This window comes from Anarrhichthys ocellatus, unplaced genomic scaffold (assembly GCF_004355925.1).
Source record: "Anarrhichthys ocellatus isolate YVR2014 unplaced genomic scaffold, GSC_Weel_1.0 scaffold31, whole genome shotgun sequence".
NCBI classification, from domain to species: domain Eukaryota; kingdom Metazoa; phylum Chordata; class Actinopteri; order Perciformes; family Anarhichadidae; genus Anarrhichthys; species Anarrhichthys ocellatus.
The window spans coordinates 2345832-2363211 of NW_022280061.1; the positions used below are offsets into that span (position 1 = coordinate 2345832).

At 43.0% G+C, this 17380-nt stretch overlaps 4 protein-coding genes across 5 annotated transcripts in view; all 4 read left to right on the top strand.

Moving 5' to 3' along the window:
* Positions 1 to 7928, top strand: part of qtgal (queuosine-tRNA galactosyltransferase) — a 22910-nt gene extending 14982 nt beyond the window's left edge. The window contains exon 13 of the mRNA XM_031864617.1: positions 7298 to 7928. The gene's annotated coding sequence lies outside the window, so the exon portion shown is untranslated. The remainder of the gene's footprint in view (positions 1 to 7297) is intronic.
* metrnlb (meteorin like, glial cell differentiation regulator b) lies at positions 78 to 6974 on the top strand. The gene is made up of 5 exons (XM_031864621.1): positions 78 to 2212; positions 3335 to 3518; positions 3609 to 3834; positions 5448 to 5507; positions 6172 to 6974. Exons 1-5 carry the CDS (start codon positions 2118 to 2120, stop codon positions 6486 to 6488), a joined length of 882 nt encoding a protein of 293 aa, XP_031720481.1. The 5' UTR covers positions 78 to 2117; the 3' UTR covers positions 6489 to 6974.
* A 2683-nt stretch (positions 7929 to 10611) lies between the features above and the next one.
* LOC116392839 (polymeric immunoglobulin receptor-like) lies at positions 10612 to 14764 on the top strand. Its single transcript, XM_031864619.1, has 6 exons — positions 10612 to 11425; positions 11570 to 11869; positions 12429 to 12524; positions 12745 to 12843; positions 12959 to 13023; positions 13356 to 14764. The coding sequence occupies exons 1-6, from the start codon at positions 11083 to 11085 to the stop codon at positions 13527 to 13529; spliced, it is 1077 nt and encodes a 358-aa protein (XP_031720479.1). The 5' UTR covers positions 10612 to 11082; the 3' UTR covers positions 13530 to 14764.
* A 324-nt stretch (positions 14765 to 15088) lies between these two features.
* The window catches only part of tekt4 (tektin 4), a 5555-nt gene continuing 3263 nt past the window's right edge, over positions 15089 to 17380 (top strand). For both annotated transcript variants that reach the window (XR_004213359.1, XM_031864611.1), the window contains exons 1-6: positions 15089 to 15767; positions 16238 to 16308; positions 16420 to 16563; positions 16666 to 16752; positions 16890 to 17025; positions 17123 to 17277. Coding sequence is in view for 1 of the 2 variants with exons in the window: in XM_031864611.1 (XP_031720471.1) it covers positions 15240 to 15767; positions 16238 to 16308; positions 16420 to 16563; positions 16666 to 16752; positions 16890 to 17025; positions 17123 to 17277 (1121 nt within the window). In the remaining variant the exon portion in view is untranslated. The remainder of the gene's footprint in view (positions 15768 to 16237; positions 16309 to 16419; positions 16564 to 16665; positions 16753 to 16889; positions 17026 to 17122; positions 17278 to 17380) is intronic.

Consider the following 17380-nt stretch of genomic DNA (forward strand, 5'->3'; position numbering starts at 1 on the left):
GACCCTTCCTGTCGGGTCATTCTGGGGGGGGTGTAGAAAATGACCCTTCCTGTTGGGGGATTGTCAGCACACCTGAGTTGGAGTCGTCCTTCAGTCTAATCTTTTATTTTTATTTGAGCGGCCCTCAAGGACTCAATGTCATTGTTTCCTAGCATCCCTGGGTACATTTGAGTAAGTTATATCATTTTAGGAACCATTTTAAGTCACCTTCTATGAAGGGTTTATAAGTTACTAATCACTTGAATTATGGGTAATTAACATATAGTGCTTTTTAGATCAGTTAAGCCATCATTTGGGGTTGCTGGATTGTGACAAATCGCAGGTGTCCGTCCTTTATTTGGCGGTGAAGCAGTTATAAATGTTAGTTCATTCATAAATGCTGAATAGATGTTTTTTATTTTTGATCTGCAGCCCTGAAGTGGTAAGCGGTCAGCTTTGAGGTTCAGCTTTATTGTCATTAATACAGGATCGTACGATGCAGTTGCAAAAGATCAAAGGGAGTTTTCCCAACCTGTTGACCCAAATGTCGTCCTTAATGGCTTAAACCTGATCTAAAAAACATCAGCAAATAATTTATTGTCATGAATAAAGCCACTCTACAACTGATACGGCCTTTATTGAAGATGCACTTATTAGAAAGAAGGCTTATTTTAATTCAGTTTGCATTTAGTCGGTTCAGTTTGAGTGTTTTTCAGTTGCTTTCAGCACAGCATCATCAAAAACAATCAGAAAGGAAGTGGAGGATTGATTTAGTTTGATTTGTATTATAAAATGTAATTGATATGAAATACCAATGAATGGCTCCTTGAATGAGCCCTGATACCCACACATAACAGCACTACAGCAGCGTTGGAAATTCCCATTTCCACAGAGACATAATGGAGGAGTGTGTGTGGGTGTGTGTGCGTGTAAGGGAGTCAGTGTTTCGGCATTTCTCGGGATGCGTTACATAGCTCTGGCTGTGTGGGGGAATGTGACGAGTCGGTAACTTGCTTGCTGTTCCGACTGTTTTCTCACGGGAAAAACCGGCCGAGAACCAAACAGACGTTTAGAGCACACGTGTGACTTCTTCTTACGTCAGAGCCTTTCTTTTTCCGACGAGGTCGACTAGTGAAATAACACAGGAGTCACACACGGCTGTATTATACGATTAGAACAGAGCCCGGTTAATCCCATGAGGATTATGTCAGGTAACATGGCAAATGAAAGAAACATATTCCTACAATTAAATGTCTTCACAGTGTTTAGGAGTCTGGCACTGACTGCAGGGGTTTTGGTCAGTGTTTGTGGGAGTCGTGCTGCTGTTCCAAACCTGCATGCTGCTCTAATTTTCACTGCGATAATGTGACCCATCTGTTTATGTTTATTACTGTTTCTCTCACGGCATCCTAACCCGCAGGCCGGGTGCTGAATCGAATAGAAATGATCTAAAAAAGCTTTGCGAATATGTCGACTTGGTTCAAATAAAAGCGGATCATTAGTCATAATAACAAAGAAAAGGTTCCACGTTTCGTTTACAGGTTTGTTTTTACTTGGATGCGTTTTTCTTTGTGCGTTTGGTCACACGGGCCAAGTCTACTTTATTAGTTAATGTATCTTGCTGTTGTTTACGCTTCCAACTTTACTTTTTTCACTCAGCTGTCTGTTGCGATACACTGGATGCTCTGAATCAATAGGTCCAGTTTTCATTTGTGTAAAGGTTTGACGGTATTTCTCAGCTCGAGGGCTGCCTCTACACACACACTCTACACACACATCTTCCAGGGGGGATGTGTGGGAGTGGTTTGGAGCGAGCGCTCGCGTGTCACTCAAGTGGAGTCTGCAGCTGGCACGCGCCCCCGGTGACGTGAAGCGAAGCGCACAGAGCAAACGGTTTTTAAACAGCCTGTTGTCCTGCAGCGCGCGCTCTCTACTTCTTTTACTTCTCAAAATGTGTTTCTAACCACAAACGCAACCTTCGCCTCGACTGAACTCGCCATGTAGCGTGCGCGCGCGCGCGCTACACAGAGCTGGATCTTCTTTCTTTCTTTTTTACGGGATCCTGCGGTTCGGGAGCAGCGGAGCGACGGGTCCGGGTGTGCGGGATTTGGTGACCGTCGAGGGGCGGACGGGCCACCATGCTCCGGCCCTGGGCTGCGCACTGGTTCACAGCTGTGCTCCTGTGTCGGGCGGTGGCACAGTACTCCAGCGACCAGTGCAGCTGGCGAGGAAGGTGAGGATGAAGCCGGACAAAGGACGCATCCATCTCAGTGTAGGATCAGACTCGACTGTAGCGATGCTGTTATCACAGGAACACACCTCACAGCTCAGGAGTGTGATCAGCATGTTAATACTTTCTCTTTTGATCTTCCACTTTCATGCACTTTTGACTTTAACCCGCGGATATTGAATTTTCCAAATGCAGGGGAGTCATGAAAGGAGCTTCAGTCGCATGTGAGAGAGGAGGTTGTGTCTTTGAAGTGGCTCTTGTGTGCATACTGGGGTTTTCAGAGGGCTCAAAGGACTAATTAGACGCATGGATGTTTGATTAAGATGTAATGTAATCTTCAGGAAGAGCACTGGAAGGTCAGAGTCAAATAAGTGACTTTCATATTCTGGTGCAGATCCGCAGTGGAAACAGTTAAGGATGTGTTTGGCCGCTGCGTGCCATTACTTACTGCTCAGACACTTTATGGCGTAAGAAACCAGTCATTTACAGCATCTTTATTCAAATCTTTTACACACAATTACTCTTCGCAAAGAGGAAAATAAAATCACGAGGACGACAGAAATCAATTATGGACTGGAGACTCTTTCATTCCGCTTTGTGAGACTGTCTTGACGAGCTTCTACATCTAAAATATGCTTTGTTTAAGCTTTTGTAAAAGTATGATGACAGGAATGTCTCTGCTTCGGCTCCTATCTTAAGTAAATACAGCTCTATGGCCCCTTTGATCACTCCTCCAAGTCCCCAAGTCATAAAATATGAAAGCCCGAGCTCCACACTCTGTGTTGTAAAGTTTACCAGCTGCAAACTTCTTACGACTTAATAGCCCGCTGAGTTCCTGGTGTTGATATAGTTTATGCACATCAGAGACAAGCGACCACATCCGTCCAAAGTGAGAGGTGTTTTGTTTTTGGCAGACAGCTGCACCAGAGTTGCTCTTAATGATTGTTGCAATATCATTAAATCCCTTCCATCTGTTTCTCTCACCATGGCTTTCTAGCATTTCACCTGAACATTTTCGGGGCTCTAATCCTGAATCCAAGGTTCCTTTTTGTTGGTCATTTTGATGGTTTTAGACATTTGATCTTGTTCCTCACTCTGAATGAAAGTCTGTCTTCTCACCTGCAGTGGTTTGAGCCACGAGTCTCATCGCAGGGATGTGGAGCAGGTCTACCTACGCTGCTCTCAGGGCTCTCTGGAGTGGCTCTACCCCACAGGGGCCATCTTTGTCAACCTGCGGCCGAACACAGAGCCCTCGTCGGGACACGTGGCAGCTCTTCATGTGTGCATCAAACCCCACGCTCACTCCCAGGTAGAGTATGAAGGCACAATGTTACCACGGCAGCGTGTCGTATCAGATGGATGGAGCTCACATGTGTCCCTCCTGGCCCTCCATGTTCAGGGTGCTCATGTGTATCTGGAGCATAACGGGGATCTGAGGATGCTGCTGGCAGAGAAGGACCAGGCTCAGGGCACAGTGCGCTGTTTCAGCCTGGCAGAGGGAGCTCTCTTTGTGGAGGCCGTCCCTCAGGCAGACATCAGCCGGAGGATCACAGCTTTCCAATACGAGCTGGTGTCCAGCCAGGGGCCCGGAGCGCACTTGTACCCATACCTGCACCCTGGTTTAGGTAAGAGATGTGATTCACCCATTCTTCAATATATATGTTTTCTTACATGTATAAAAAGATTTAAGTACATTTACTCAAGTTTGGTACTTATTTGCAACTTTAAGGTACTTGTATTCCTATTTTACAGTACTTTATACCACTTCAATGAAAGTGTGTAGTTTTTACTTCACAGCGATACTGTTCAGATAAAGAAGTTTAATAGAAAAATTATGATCAGCTAATTACATTTGTTGTGGTTTTAGATTAAACTACCAACACTATATGAATTAGTTAAAAGTTATTCCACTTTGACCATCTACAGCGTGAAAGTACAGCTTACATTAATAGACTCATAATAATGATCCAAAGGTATATTGATGTAACATTAATAGTGACCATTCTGCATCGTGAGTACTTTTACTGTAAGTACATTTTGTTAATACTTATATACTGTTTCTATATGTGACATTTTGAATGCAGAGCTTTTACTTGTAATTGAGTATTTCTATATTGTGCTTCTTTTACTGAAGCAAATACATTTAATACTTCATCCACCACTTGTTGAATGTTTGAACTTAAACACACCAACAAGAACGTTTCCCAAACTGTTCATGCTATTTATTTATCACCAGAAGAACTAAAATCACTGGAGAAAAGGGTGACAGATCAAAGCTTGATTTATGCTCGCTGCATCCGCGAGGGTCACAGACGCGGCCCGTCGCTGGGTTCTGTGTACTGCTGGTCTGTGCACATCCAAAATGTTCTGACTGAGACGCGGATGGTCGGAGAAAATGGAAAACTCTGAGGAGCTTTAAGAATGTCTGTATGCCGCGAGGAATACCTCAGCTCATGTCCGTGCAGAAAGTTTGACCGAGGCTTTAATGTTCTCTTGAAGTTGATTTTAATCTAATTGAATCAGTTGAAATGGTCTGTTAAACTCCTCATGTCTGACACAGGCCGTCTTCTCACTGACACAAAGTGAAGGTGACAAAAGACCACGTTACGGTTTCACCCCCGTTTCTTCCACTCACCTACATGCTGCCCCTCGCAGACACCCTCTCCTCCCCCACTTCCTTACTCCCACACTCCCTTGTCTCAGTCAGACTTATGAAAACAAGCAGGCCAATCAAAAGGTTACGTTAGGGTCAAGCAAAAGGGTCAGAAAATCGTCTCTCAACTGTCAATCAGGAACAGACCTCCGCCCCCAAGGCAGGGAATTGTGGGTAGCCCACCCGTATGAGCAGAGTGCTCTGGTAGAGGGGAGGGAAGGTGGGTGGAGAAGAAGGCTGGACTGCTTTCCTAATGAGACAGAAGAAAGCCTGTCCAAGCCCGTCTGTCTGTGTGTCTGGGCGTTTTATAGCTGTTTTTATAGCTTACAGGGTCAAAGGGTAATTCTGTGATTACGTCTTTTCCCTCACCTGCTGTTCTCATTCACTCTCTGGATGTCTCTTTTGTCTCGTAAACACCCGCCATCACAGAGACAAAGAGAGGGACACAGACAAAGGGTGAAACATGGTGATACAAAAGCTAATGACGAAAGAAAATGGATCGCGAAAATACGAACTTCTGTGGTTTCTTAAGTTGAAGTATCAAATGTTTCATGTTTTCTTCTTCTTTCATGTTTTCCATTGTAGTCACCTGTAAACCCTGTTCAGATGACGAGGTCCTGATGGCCGTGTGTACCAGCGACTTTGGTAAATACATCCACACAAACGCACACATACACACATTATAGGAATAGTTTGACATTTTGGGAAATACGCTGACTTCCTTTCTTGCCAAAGAGTTAGACGAGAAGATCGATGCCACTCTCGTGTACCAAGGTACGGTAAATCTGAAGCTGCTTAGCTTAGCTTAGCATAGGGGCTGGGAACAGGAAGAAACAGTAAAACTGGTCTCAATGCACTGAAGCTCACAAACTAACACGTTATATCTAGTTTGTCAAATCTGCTCAGAAACCAAAGTGTATTAGCGAAAAATGTGCTGTTTTGCGGGTGGTTATGTGCCGGGACCAGTTGCCATACGACCAGCAGAGACTTTAGGAAGTTACTATTTTCAGTCTTAACGCTAAGCTAACTGGCTCCAGCTACATATTTACCGTACAGACAAGAGAGTGCATCCTCTCATGGATTTTTCGACAAGAAAGCGAATAATTTTATCTCCCAAACAGTCGAACCCAAAGTCAAACTATTTAATCTTTACTCAACTGTGGCCGTTAAGGCAACTAGCAACAACAGGTTCAATTTGTATGTCTGTTTTCAACATAGTCCCTCTTTAATTCATACACTTTAGTTTTTACTATCCTTGATTAATTAATAATTCTCCTTTCATGTATCTCTATTGTTCCTGTCCCTGTAGCTGGCAGTGGCGTCTTTCAAAGTGTAGCATCGGGTACTAACGACCACTCTCCCGCTGCGGTGACTCTGAGTCGACTGTTTCGCCAGAAGAGCAGGGTGTTTGCGTGGGGTGGAGCCAGAGGGCGGGGCTGGGGTGGCCGTATCAATGTACCCGCACAATGCAGTGTGCAGCCTGGAGGGGACGAGTACCTTTTGACTGGCGCTGTCCATTTCGGCAACGCCTGGCTTGGCTGCGCACCTCGCTACAAGGACTTCCAGAAGCTGTACACCAGAGCACAGACAGCGGGAACAAACCCCTGTGAGATAGACACGGACTGAGCGAGATCTCCTCGAAGTCGTTGAGGAAGACGCAAAGAGGAACAAGCTGAGGTTTGGAGGATGGAGTGACGTCATCTTTGAGCCTGGCAGAGAGCTAAGCAAGGTTAAAAACAAAAAAGACCATCGTTACTTCTGCAGGATGTTTTCAATGCTGTGCAACTTGCAGCAGAACAGACAGCTGGGCAGTTTGAACATTTTAGCCAATGAGCTGCCGACTAAAACGTCCTCATTTGACTCTATGCCATGTGCATGAATATGTTTCTGCTTGAGCGAGTGCAGCGAATGAACGATGTTGAGCTTAAATTAATTTTTTGCCTAAAATGATGATGTTTTTATTCTCACGACGATACTGCTTGTGTGATCATTCTCGAAATGAATGTTTGCTTTGTAAAAAGCTTTCTGTAAAGTTTAGGAGTCTTCTGACAGAAGAACCGTATGCAGCTCTGTGAGTCTTTATGTACCAAGTGTGTGTGTGTGGGGGGGGGGGGGGGGGGGGGGTTTAACTGATGAGTTCAGAGGGTCTTTATATCTACAGAAAACAAAAAAAAGCCATCCTTCAGCTTGTCTTTCCGTTGAAAGGTTTACATTTGATGAATCCATTTCGCTGTCTGTGAGTGAGCCTGTATACAGGGATCCTGCATTATTATTATTGTATCTCATACTGTATGAAACTCTGAGGAGTGTGGTTGAGGTGCAGATGATTAAAAACAGATGGCAAGTAAATAGGACCAAAAAAAAAACGAAGGAGCAAAAGTTAGCAGCCTCCCTGCTGCCAACAGAGACATATTATCCACCGAACTACCCAAAAGGTGTGTGTGTGTGTGTGTGAGGAAAAAAAAAGCTGATTTGGGTTGATACGGTTGTGGTCGTAGTTAGGGTAGCGTAAGTTTCCAGGAAATGAATGTAAGTCAATGTGATGTCACCAAAAGTGACCTAAGTACATATGTTTGTGTGTGTTCATGGCTTCCTCAGCTCAGAGAGAGAAAATAAATGTCCCAACAAAGCCAGCAGGTCCAATTCAATAACTGATGACTCATGTGCCCAGATTTTTAAATGAAACTCAATTCAACATCCTGTTTTTGTCACAGAGGCATTTAAAGCTGTCAACATGACAGCTGCTGTCTGATGGATCTTTGAGACTTTGAGAGCTTGATGGGTGGAAAGCTGAACGCAGAGGCGGATGTGTGAATGACCTTAGAGGGGTGTGTGCACACCTCTCCCTCTGCCTGCTGTCAGCAGTTGTGTGTGCGCGATGCTTTCCCTCTTTACTCAGGAAGAGCAAGAATGGATGGAATGTTCCCTCCCACACACACACACACACACACACCTCCATCTGCAGAGACAAACCATGTGTGCTGTTCTAAACAGGAACAACAACCGTTTATACCTGACAAGAATCATCTTCAGCATGCAGATGTTACTTAAGCACAGGGGTTAAAGCCAGACAGATTGGATGCAGAGTGGTCAGAGGCTGAGATATCCTGACTTTAAAGGCGTGTTCAGACAGAGAGCTTCCCATAATGCAACTCATTTGTGTATCAGGCCCTCCCTGCCTGGTAAACACCCGACATCTTTCAAACTCCCTGCTGCCATAGATGTGGAAGTGAATTTGGTGAAGTGAAAATGATTCTCTAATGTGAACAGAATGACTAAATGAATGACTAAGTGAGAAAGAGAAGGCAGGAGAGTACGAGGGAGACATCAACACAGAGCGTGAAGGTTTAAGATGGAGCCTAAAGACTCGAGAGGGTCACCTATATATAACAGCCCCCCCCCCCCCTCATACCATGGGGCTGTGTGTGTTTGTGTTTGTCTTGGGTAGTTTAAGAAGACCACAGCACGCGTCCTGCACACTGCCGACATGCAAGCAACCCAATCCATCCAACACTGCTGGCAACCCAACCTGGCAACAGCCCAGCTCGCCTTGGCATCCTCGCTAATTCGGGACACGCTTATCCCTCCGCACACAGGGGTCTTAATGTTAACCTTTCGGTGTGAGAGTGTGTGAGATATGGAAACCGTTTGTGCTGCAGTATGCGAGAGGCACAGCTGAGCGGTCAGCTGGAGTCCAGGGAATGGCTGAGCGCAGGGAAAACACACGCATGCTTTCGCCCACATATACACCACCGCTGGCATTTTACAATGCGCCGGTCAGGGTGGGGTCGGCAGTTATAGACGGGGGCACAATATTTTAGGTTCTAAGTATGTTTCTACAGGAAGTCTAAAGTACTTTTTAAAAGAATGCAGCTCTTACATTCCTTTTAGAGTATACTACTAGAATAACAACTGTGTCATTGTAATGATTATTGACATTTTCAGTGTTTTCGTTTATTAATATTTCTTAAAAAGTCATAAAAAACCATTGGCTTCATGTTATGAAAGATTAAAGAGAGTGTGGGTGAAAAAGATATAGAACGTTTCCTTTTTCTCCTGTTGGGTGTTAAAGAGGCCCTCCTCTTATTCTATACATAAGATCAGGACTCCTACTCAACAGTATGTGGCTCTGGAGATGTGTTGCCTTCTAATCAAATCTAAAATACTTTTGTTAATTGTATTGCTATATAATTCTGTTAATCATTTTATAATTTGTTTCTGGCAGGTGAAGGTAATTATTCTCTTATCATACTTGATCTGTGTTGCGTACAGTTGGTGTGGTATAAAGTTGGATATGTTAGTTGACTTCAGATATTACAGGTGTGCAACATTGAAGGACGTTATGGTCACACAGGGACAACAACAAGTTAATATTGAGAATGTTTTTCATGTTCTACACGTTGAGTATCTTCTGAAAGTATGTTACTTAGCTCGCACAGTAAAATGAAGTTATCCCATTTCTATTTGAACGTGTGTTATTTGATCAGTAAATTTGGAGACAAATTTATTTCTAAAACAAGATGGTCAGCACTTTATTATAATGCAGACATGATTATGTGTGTTGCATCTCATTTATTTCAAAACGGGCATGCGGGTAATGTGCAAAACACAAAATATTGAATTATTTAAACGCAGCACAGATTTCATGTTATGATTAGTTGGATGAGGATGAAAGGTAATTTACTGTAAAGCTGCATTATTGCAGCATGCGCCTGGTCAGAGAGGTATAAGCTTGGAGAGAACGGCCCTTTGTGGTGTCAAAGTGAACAGTTGGTTGAACTTCTCTGGCAAATGTACCTTTATAAATTACCATCATACATGCATAAATTCATATCCATCTGATTAGAGTGAAGGTGATTATATTTTCTTTGTTTCACTGACATCAGATGAATCACACACTCTTCCTCTTATGCACATAACAGTCATATAAAGAAGTCAGTCATTACAAGGTTTTCAGTTAACTTTGAGATTAACTTTTAACAAATGTAACTTTGTGATAGTTTAAGGTTGATGATTAACATTGGTGATCAAAATGTGGAAGTAAGAGGGTTCAACATTTGCATAGAACGCCGACACATATTGTGGGTGTAACATTGATCATATAAGACACACTTTGGAGTTTCTGTTTCTTAGAAACTGCAGTGGAATAAAATGAGGATGTGGAACCTTAAGAAGCTGCTCTTCAGCCTGTGCAGTAAGTTCTTTGGATTAAATATGTTTTTATGTAACTTCAACATGGCAGACTACGCCTTGATATGTTGGTCTTAGTGATTTTATCAAACAGCTGTAACACAGACATTATTTATGTCTATCATAAGATAAAAAAATATTTCATACACATTAGTTAAATATGTATACAAATATTTACCCATTTCCATTTTTTTTTCCGTTTCATGTCTTCACTCAGAAGTTGCTCTGAGCTGTGTGAGCAGTGCAGCGGGGTCGATCCATGTGTCTGGATATGAAGGGGGACACGTTAAAGTGCCTTGTCCCTATAGCGAGGGTTACGAGCCTTATGAGAAGTACCTGTGCAAGAACGACTGCGGCAACGATGACGTTCTTATTAAGACGACAGAACCAAATAAGACCAAATACTCCATCTACGATGACGATCAGAAACGAGTCTTCACAGCGACGATCTCTGATCTGAGTCGTACAGACGCTGGGAAATACTGGTGTGGGGTGACCAGGACTGGAAAGGACATCTACACTGAAGTAGATCTGGAAGTAGGACAAGGTGTGTAAAAAAACAAACAAACAAAAACCCAGTCAGTATGTCATTTCTCATCCAGACATTGTTGTTTAGTTTTACTGTGCATACATACAGTTTTTGAGGTACTTATACTTTAATTTAGTGTACCTAAGTAGTGTACTTGTACCTTTTCTCCACTGCATGTATCTGACATAAATAGCCTATAACCTAAATTGATTCATTGATTCAGTGTTTTAGATTAAACTGCCTACCAGTAAGTAAAGAAGTAAGAAATAGCTCCACATTGACCTACTATGCTGCTTACACGTAAACGCATCAGTAACTCAGTAGTTACACAACGCTGAAAGAAGTCGTCCTGTCTTCATAATACGCAACTTTTACTTTGCTTTCACTACATTTACCTACTTCAGTGTTTTACTTAAGTAACATTTTAAAAGCCAATATTTTAACATTGTGATATTGCTTCTTAGAGTCAGGTACTGAAACTGACTACTAAGCACTTCTGTGATGTTGTTTATTGGACTGTCAGACAGCTGTTGTGAGCGATCCACCAAATTCCGAAGTGATGAGGAGAGTTCAGTGTCCATCGGTTGTCCGTATGAGTCCCAGTACCAGAACAATCTAAAGTACATCTGCAGAGGAAACCAGCCCTCCACATGTCTGGAGAAGGCGATAATCACCTCTGGCAACCATCAAACTGGACAGTTCAGACTTAGTGATGACAAGGTGTCGAGGGAATTCACAGTTACCATCACTGGTCTGACCCAAAACAATATTGGGTCGTACCTTTGTGGTGTCCATGGAAGCACTGGCCTGGATGTTTTCTCTGCTTTTGAGCTAGAAGTCAAAGGTCAGAGCTCTTCCTCGTCATATTGTAGTAAACCATTAGTTTTCACAGTAATCAGCCAGAAAACAGTGTTCTGTCAAATAGATATAAAGAAAACATGACGAAAGGTTAAAAATAAACCTCCTTGAACCTCCTTCTGTTTCACAGAGTGGTGCTGTGTGAGGTCAAACAAACTGAGCGGCATTGTGGGACGCCCAGTGACTATGCAGTGTCCCTACCCACCAAAACACAGCGACAACAGGAAGTTCCTCTGTAAGGGAGACTACCGCAACAACTGCACAGAAATAGTGACGAGTCAAAGCAGGTTCACGCTGCAGGATGATGTTTCTTCCAGCTCTTTCTTGGTGATAGTCACAGAGTTGAAAGCAGAGGATGCTGGGACATACTGGTGTGGTTCAGACTCACAGTGGAGTGTTGGAAACTACACCAAGATTCAACTGTCAGCAGGTAAGATTATGAAAAGAGCAATAATTAGGTCTGAGTGTATGTGTAAAAATGAATGTGTCCTGCAGGTTCAGGTGGCTCATATCTGCATCACGTCACAATGACATAATAGATCTAATCCCAGCATGCTAGTATTCACTAATTAGCACTAAACATAAAGTATGCTGAGGAAATACCATTAGTTTTGCAGGTTTTTATTCATAAAGCAAAGGCCTGGACGAATGGAGAATTGTACCTTTATGGTGCCGAAAAATCCGGGTTGTAACATTTTATCCTTTGGGGACATCAATGTCTGTAAAAAAAAGAAATTGCATCGTGATCCATCCGTCAGTTGTGGAAACCTCAACCTCAAATCTGCCAATCCATGCAGTAGATTTTCATCTTCTGGAGACGATGAATGTTTGTACCGAAATTCATTTCAATCCTTTAAACGGTTGTAAAGATCTTTCACTCTGGATCAAGTTGTTGTCAACTGACCGACACACATTGCTATCCCCAGAGCCCCGCCGCTAGCAGCGCTAAAGATACAGAAGTAAGTGAACTAAGAAACTCTCTCTAACAGTCTTTCCACAGCAAACCAGCACTGAGATCTCTACCATCACTGTGGTGGAACAGGTCGGATCACAATCGACACTTATCCCTGGAAAGCAGATCAAAGGTATTTGTGTGCGTCAGTTATTTTGAAACACACACTGGCTATTAATACCAAGGGAGCATGACAATACCAAATGTTGTGAGGCCACAGTCTGGTGACAGCCCTTCTGATTTTTGCTTGATATTGTGACAGATATGAGGGGAGTGTGCGGTTGATGTGTGTTTTCAGGAAGTGTATGACTATATTTTATTATGTTTTTCCACTTTGTTTCTTCCGAATGCAGCTATTTCTCACTTTGTGGTTTTCATCGTGCCGGCTGTGCTGCTCACACTGGCGTTGGCGTTGGCCATAGTCTATAAATACAAATGTAACAAAGTGCAAGGTACGTTTCACATACTAATGCATGCACAGCACCATGCATGCACACGCAAACTCAAACGCATATAGATGCAAACTAATTGTGTAACCATATTTTATGCTGTTTTTTTTTTTTTCAGGAGCTGGAGCCAACGTGAACAGAGGCAAGGCAGCCGAAACAGAGGAAGGGATTGCTGTATCAGATGTAAGAGAACTAAAATCCAAAGCTTTGCTAATGCACACAAGAGGCTGGGTGGTAAAATAGACGATCTTGTGTACCATTTGGACACTATTGGCTCAGTACAGGTGGTTGAGAAAAGTTCAGGATCTAAAACTGAAAGGCTTCTTTCTGGCTTGATGACAAACATCAATCTGACCTGTAAACGGAAGGATGTCTTGATCTGGTCCCAAAGTACTGAGCAAATTAAATGAACCAACTTACTGATTATTCGGCCATTTTCATGTGAATAATTCTATACATTCTCATCTGAGCAACATTTCCCTCTTATCTGTTTATTTTTGTTGATTCTTTTTTAGATTTATGAAAACCAAGACGTAGTTTGCTCAAAGCAAGACTCCTCCAAACCCAAGAGCGCCTGTCAACACGATGATGACGCAAGTGAAACCCAACAAGAGTGTGTGTACCAAAACTACACATCAACAGAGGATATCTACACCAATCAAATTCAAATTGAAGCCAATAGAAGATGAACAGCATGCACATCTGGGATCAAACCTTGCATTTTGGGTTCAAATCTGTACCCAAACGATCCAGTTTGTATTGTGTCTATTAACAGCTGACCAACACATTTCACGTACCGCTGTGGTCTGAAACTACAGTACTATGATTATTTTACAGATGTGTTTTATAATTACCATCAGTTATATTAAGTACTTGTAACATTTGTTTGATTATTTGCTTTAACTTTCATTTTACACTCATAATGATTGCTTAATTTTAATACAACAAACTGTTTAACTTACCTGCACTCCTTTTAATATATTGTGGATGAGCATTTCAGCTTAATACCCCAAATGTAAGTCCTCTTTATGTATATTATATATATAGTATATAGTATTGTTGAGGTATCCACCATGAATGTCCAAGACACACTACACCCTAAGAACTCCCTATTTGCTATTAAAATAATTGATACACCATTTGATTAATCGATTTATTGAAATTATGGATTAAACAAATACGTGCAAAAAGGGGAAACTGTAGTTTTGCTGCATACTGCAGATTAACTTTCTAACACCTCTCATTAAGCATGAAGGCAGCGTCTTGTGGTTTGAGCAAGTCTTCGAGGTGCATTATAATTTAACACCTAACTAGCAAGGAACATGGACCCTATGGCCTCTAGAAAAAGAGGAAATCCTATCTCAAGGTGTTATTTGTATTTTATGCGAGTTGTCTATTTCTCTTTTTATTTCTATGAGTTACGATCTATTGCTTATGATCAGCCTAAGAGCCTTATACTTTCAGATATCAATATACTCGTTGCATGTAATCCCATATTGCTTAGAGACGTTTCAATTATTAAATTGCTTTAATGTGTGGCTTTCTATCTAGCAGAAAATCATTAGAAAATCTAAATTTTTTACATCATTAAAAAGTAGGTATGTCAGAAGGGATAATAAGACTATGAGACCTGTTTAGTCCAATGATTAAAGAATGATCTGAGGTTGCAGAAAGCACCAAGGAGAAGGGTACAAAAAAGGGGGAGACAACAAGGATCGGGGTCTTCTGGAAGCTCTTCTTCAGGCTTTTAGGCTTTTTTGAGAACTTGGTACATTTGAGATCTTGTATGATCTATTATTTCATTTTTATTCTTCATTTTTGTAACTTTTTCTAAATTTTTTGTAAAAAACAAATAAAACTGGAGTGTATTTTGTGCATTCCAACCAAAGTCCAGTGTTGCTCGTCTCTGGTGGGGCCCTCGTAGTCTCCTCACGTAAGGGTGCTCTTCCCCTGATAGGCTGACAGTAGTACATTTATTAGACATGTGATCTGAATGACATTCCTGTTACAAGCTATATTAAGATGGTGTTGGTCATCATTGTTGTGATTTACTAACTTGGTTGGCTCAGATTGATTTTGAAGCTCTGCTAATGTATCACATGTTATGTTGCAGTGTTGGTTAACAATGTTTAGACATTAGCTGAGGTGTATTAGGAACCGATCGGCTCATCTGATGATTAGTCACCTGAGCCAGAAGTACTGCTGGAGCTGCTCCTGCCAACATGAGTAACCAGGCAACACCAAACAAACATGCAGCTCGGTCTCCTCCAGGACTGTGAAAACTGTGCATGCTGAAGCTATTTCTTATTTAGGCCAAAATCTGCTTAAATCAGCTATTCAGTTTTAAGTTTTTTTTAGTTTTTATTCTTGTACCTGTAGCCTTGTTTAACTGTCTTAAAATGAGCTCTGAGGTTTTAGTGGCAAGGCCCCACTATGACAGCAGAGCTGTGGCTCAGGGGGTCCCGGTGAAAGAGCCTCGTGTCGAGCTGGATGCCCCTCTGCCGTCCTCAGGCTCAGCCACAGCGGGATACCGCTCAGCTAAATACTCGCCGGCTGAGTGGTTCTCCAACTACCACACCATCCTTGAACAGGCCGGTACCAACCGCCACGAAGCCGGCAGCATCCAGCGGGAGTCCAGAGCTCTGTACCAGGACACTGAGGCGGCCACTGTGACGACCCAGGCTGAGGGAACACGTCTCCTGGGAGAGAGACTACAAGAGATCCACTACTGGAAATCGGAGCTGCAACAGCACATTCACCGGCTGCTGGCCGACACGGAGTCACTATCGGCGCTGAAGACGAGGCTGGAGAAAGCGCTGGACGCCACCGAGACTCCATACGCCATCGCCACCGATAACCTCAACTGCAGGGCCAGGAGGCTGGGACCAGACCTGGTCCGAGACACTGTGGAGGAGGAGCTGGTGAAGGTGACCAGCTTTATAATCAAAGCTGTATGTGACAGTGAGACGAGACATCGCGGGGAATGAACAAATTAATAGTTCATATTGAGATACTACTTTTTCGATCAGAATACCAGAGCTGCATAATAAGTCAGTTAATGGATTAGATGGTCAAGTGTAATAATTTGAACCATAATCTGTTTCAATTCTATTTTCATGCAAAAAATATGCCAACTATTTGATCTCTCATCTTTCTCTCAGCTCAACTTTTAGACTGTTGGTCGTACAAAACAAGTCATTTGATGATATCACCCTGAGTTTTTTCTGCCAATAATCATTAGATGTGGCTCTATAAAAACAATAACTCGGTAACAATAACTTACAGTAACAGTCTCAGGAACAGGTGTCAAATGGTGAATTCAGTGTAACGGTAGAACAGCAGCAGCAGAGGGCTCACTAACACACACTAACCTAAAGTGTGACTCTGCGTTTTGTAGGAGGTGGACTTGATCAGGAGTGTCCAGGCTCTTCTGAAGAGGACTACGGCTCAAGTTGTCAGTCGGATCAAGTGAGTGTCAACATCCTGAAAGTTAAAACAACCTGACATGTAAACCCACGTATAAAATCTTAACTTTGGTGAACTGAATATCATCCTTCGGTTTGTGTCTTTGTGTGTCAGGATGAACAGAGAGGCTAAGCAGACGTTAGAGTTGGACTGGTCTGATAAGTACCAGGCCTACAACTTTGATGACCACGGTGGAAGATACAGTAACATGAGCCCAGACACGCAGCACCACCCCAGCTCAGCCACCATACAGGACCAGTGAGTCCTTGTGTGCGAGTGTCATTTTTAAAAACCTAGAAACGCACGAGGTTACAAACAATGGACTTAACTTTTGTGCAATTGTCTTCTGGTCTGCTGCAGGGTGTGTAACGGCACATCGTGGACTAAGTTTACACAGGACAACTTATCCACGGCCTTGCAGGAAGAACAGGCCACCAACAGTCTCAGGTCAAAGCGCACTGTGGTTCAGACATGTGTTTAAGCTCTGTGTGTTGGAGGCTATACTGGAAAAGTAGCCTCCAACACCATGTCACACATTATTGCAAGTTGTCGGTAAGCGTAGTGATGCTGTTTGTATGTGTCAGACTGCTGGTGGAGCAAGTGCTGCAGGACACCACTCATGATCTGAGAGTCCAGTGCTCCAGTGTGGACCGAGCCTTCAGTCAGCGCTGTGCGGAGCTGATAGAGGCCAAGACACAGCTGGAGATGAAGCTCGTACAGGTAGACAGGCAGACCGACACACAGACTGACAGAGTGGCTGATTGATCGACTACTTGCTTCTCTAATATTGTATGATCGTGTGTGTGTGTGTGTGTAGATCTTGGAGCAGATTGGGGCCCAGGAGAGGAGCATTGTGGCTGTACAGCAGGCGATCCACAACAAAGAGGCTCCACTGAGAGTAGCTCAGTCCAGACTTTACCTCCGCTCCCTCAGACCCAACATGGAGCTCTGCAGAGATGAGCCCCAGTTCAGGTACACACACGTAGACTCCCTGTACTCTGTCTCATCATGCTATATTGCTCCATCTCCTCTCTCTCTCTCTCTCTCTCTCTCTCTCTCTCTCTCTCTCTCTCTC

Coding starts and splice junctions, on each gene's coding strand:
- metrnlb (XM_031864621.1), top strand. CDS start 2,118: ATGCTCCGGCCCTGGGCTGCGCACTGGTTCACAGCTGTGCTCCTGTGT. Junction 2,213..3,334: donor CAGTGCAGCTGGCGAGGAAG/GTGAGGATGAAG, acceptor TCTCACCTGCAG/TGGTTTGAGCCACGAGTCTC. Junction 5,508..6,171: donor CGTGTGTACCAGCGACTTTG/GTAAATACATCC, acceptor CTGTCCCTGTAG/CTGGCAGTGGCGTCTTTCAA.
- LOC116392839 (XM_031864619.1), top strand. CDS start 11,083: ATGTTGTTTATTGGACTGTCAGACAGCTGTTGTGAGCGATCCACCAAA. Junction 11,426..11,569: donor TTTTGAGCTAGAAGTCAAAG/GTCAGAGCTCTT, acceptor TCTGTTTCACAG/AGTGGTGCTGTGTGAGGTCA. Junction 12,844..12,958: donor CAAATGTAACAAAGTGCAAG/GTACGTTTCACA, acceptor TTTTTTTTTCAG/GAGCTGGAGCCAACGTGAAC.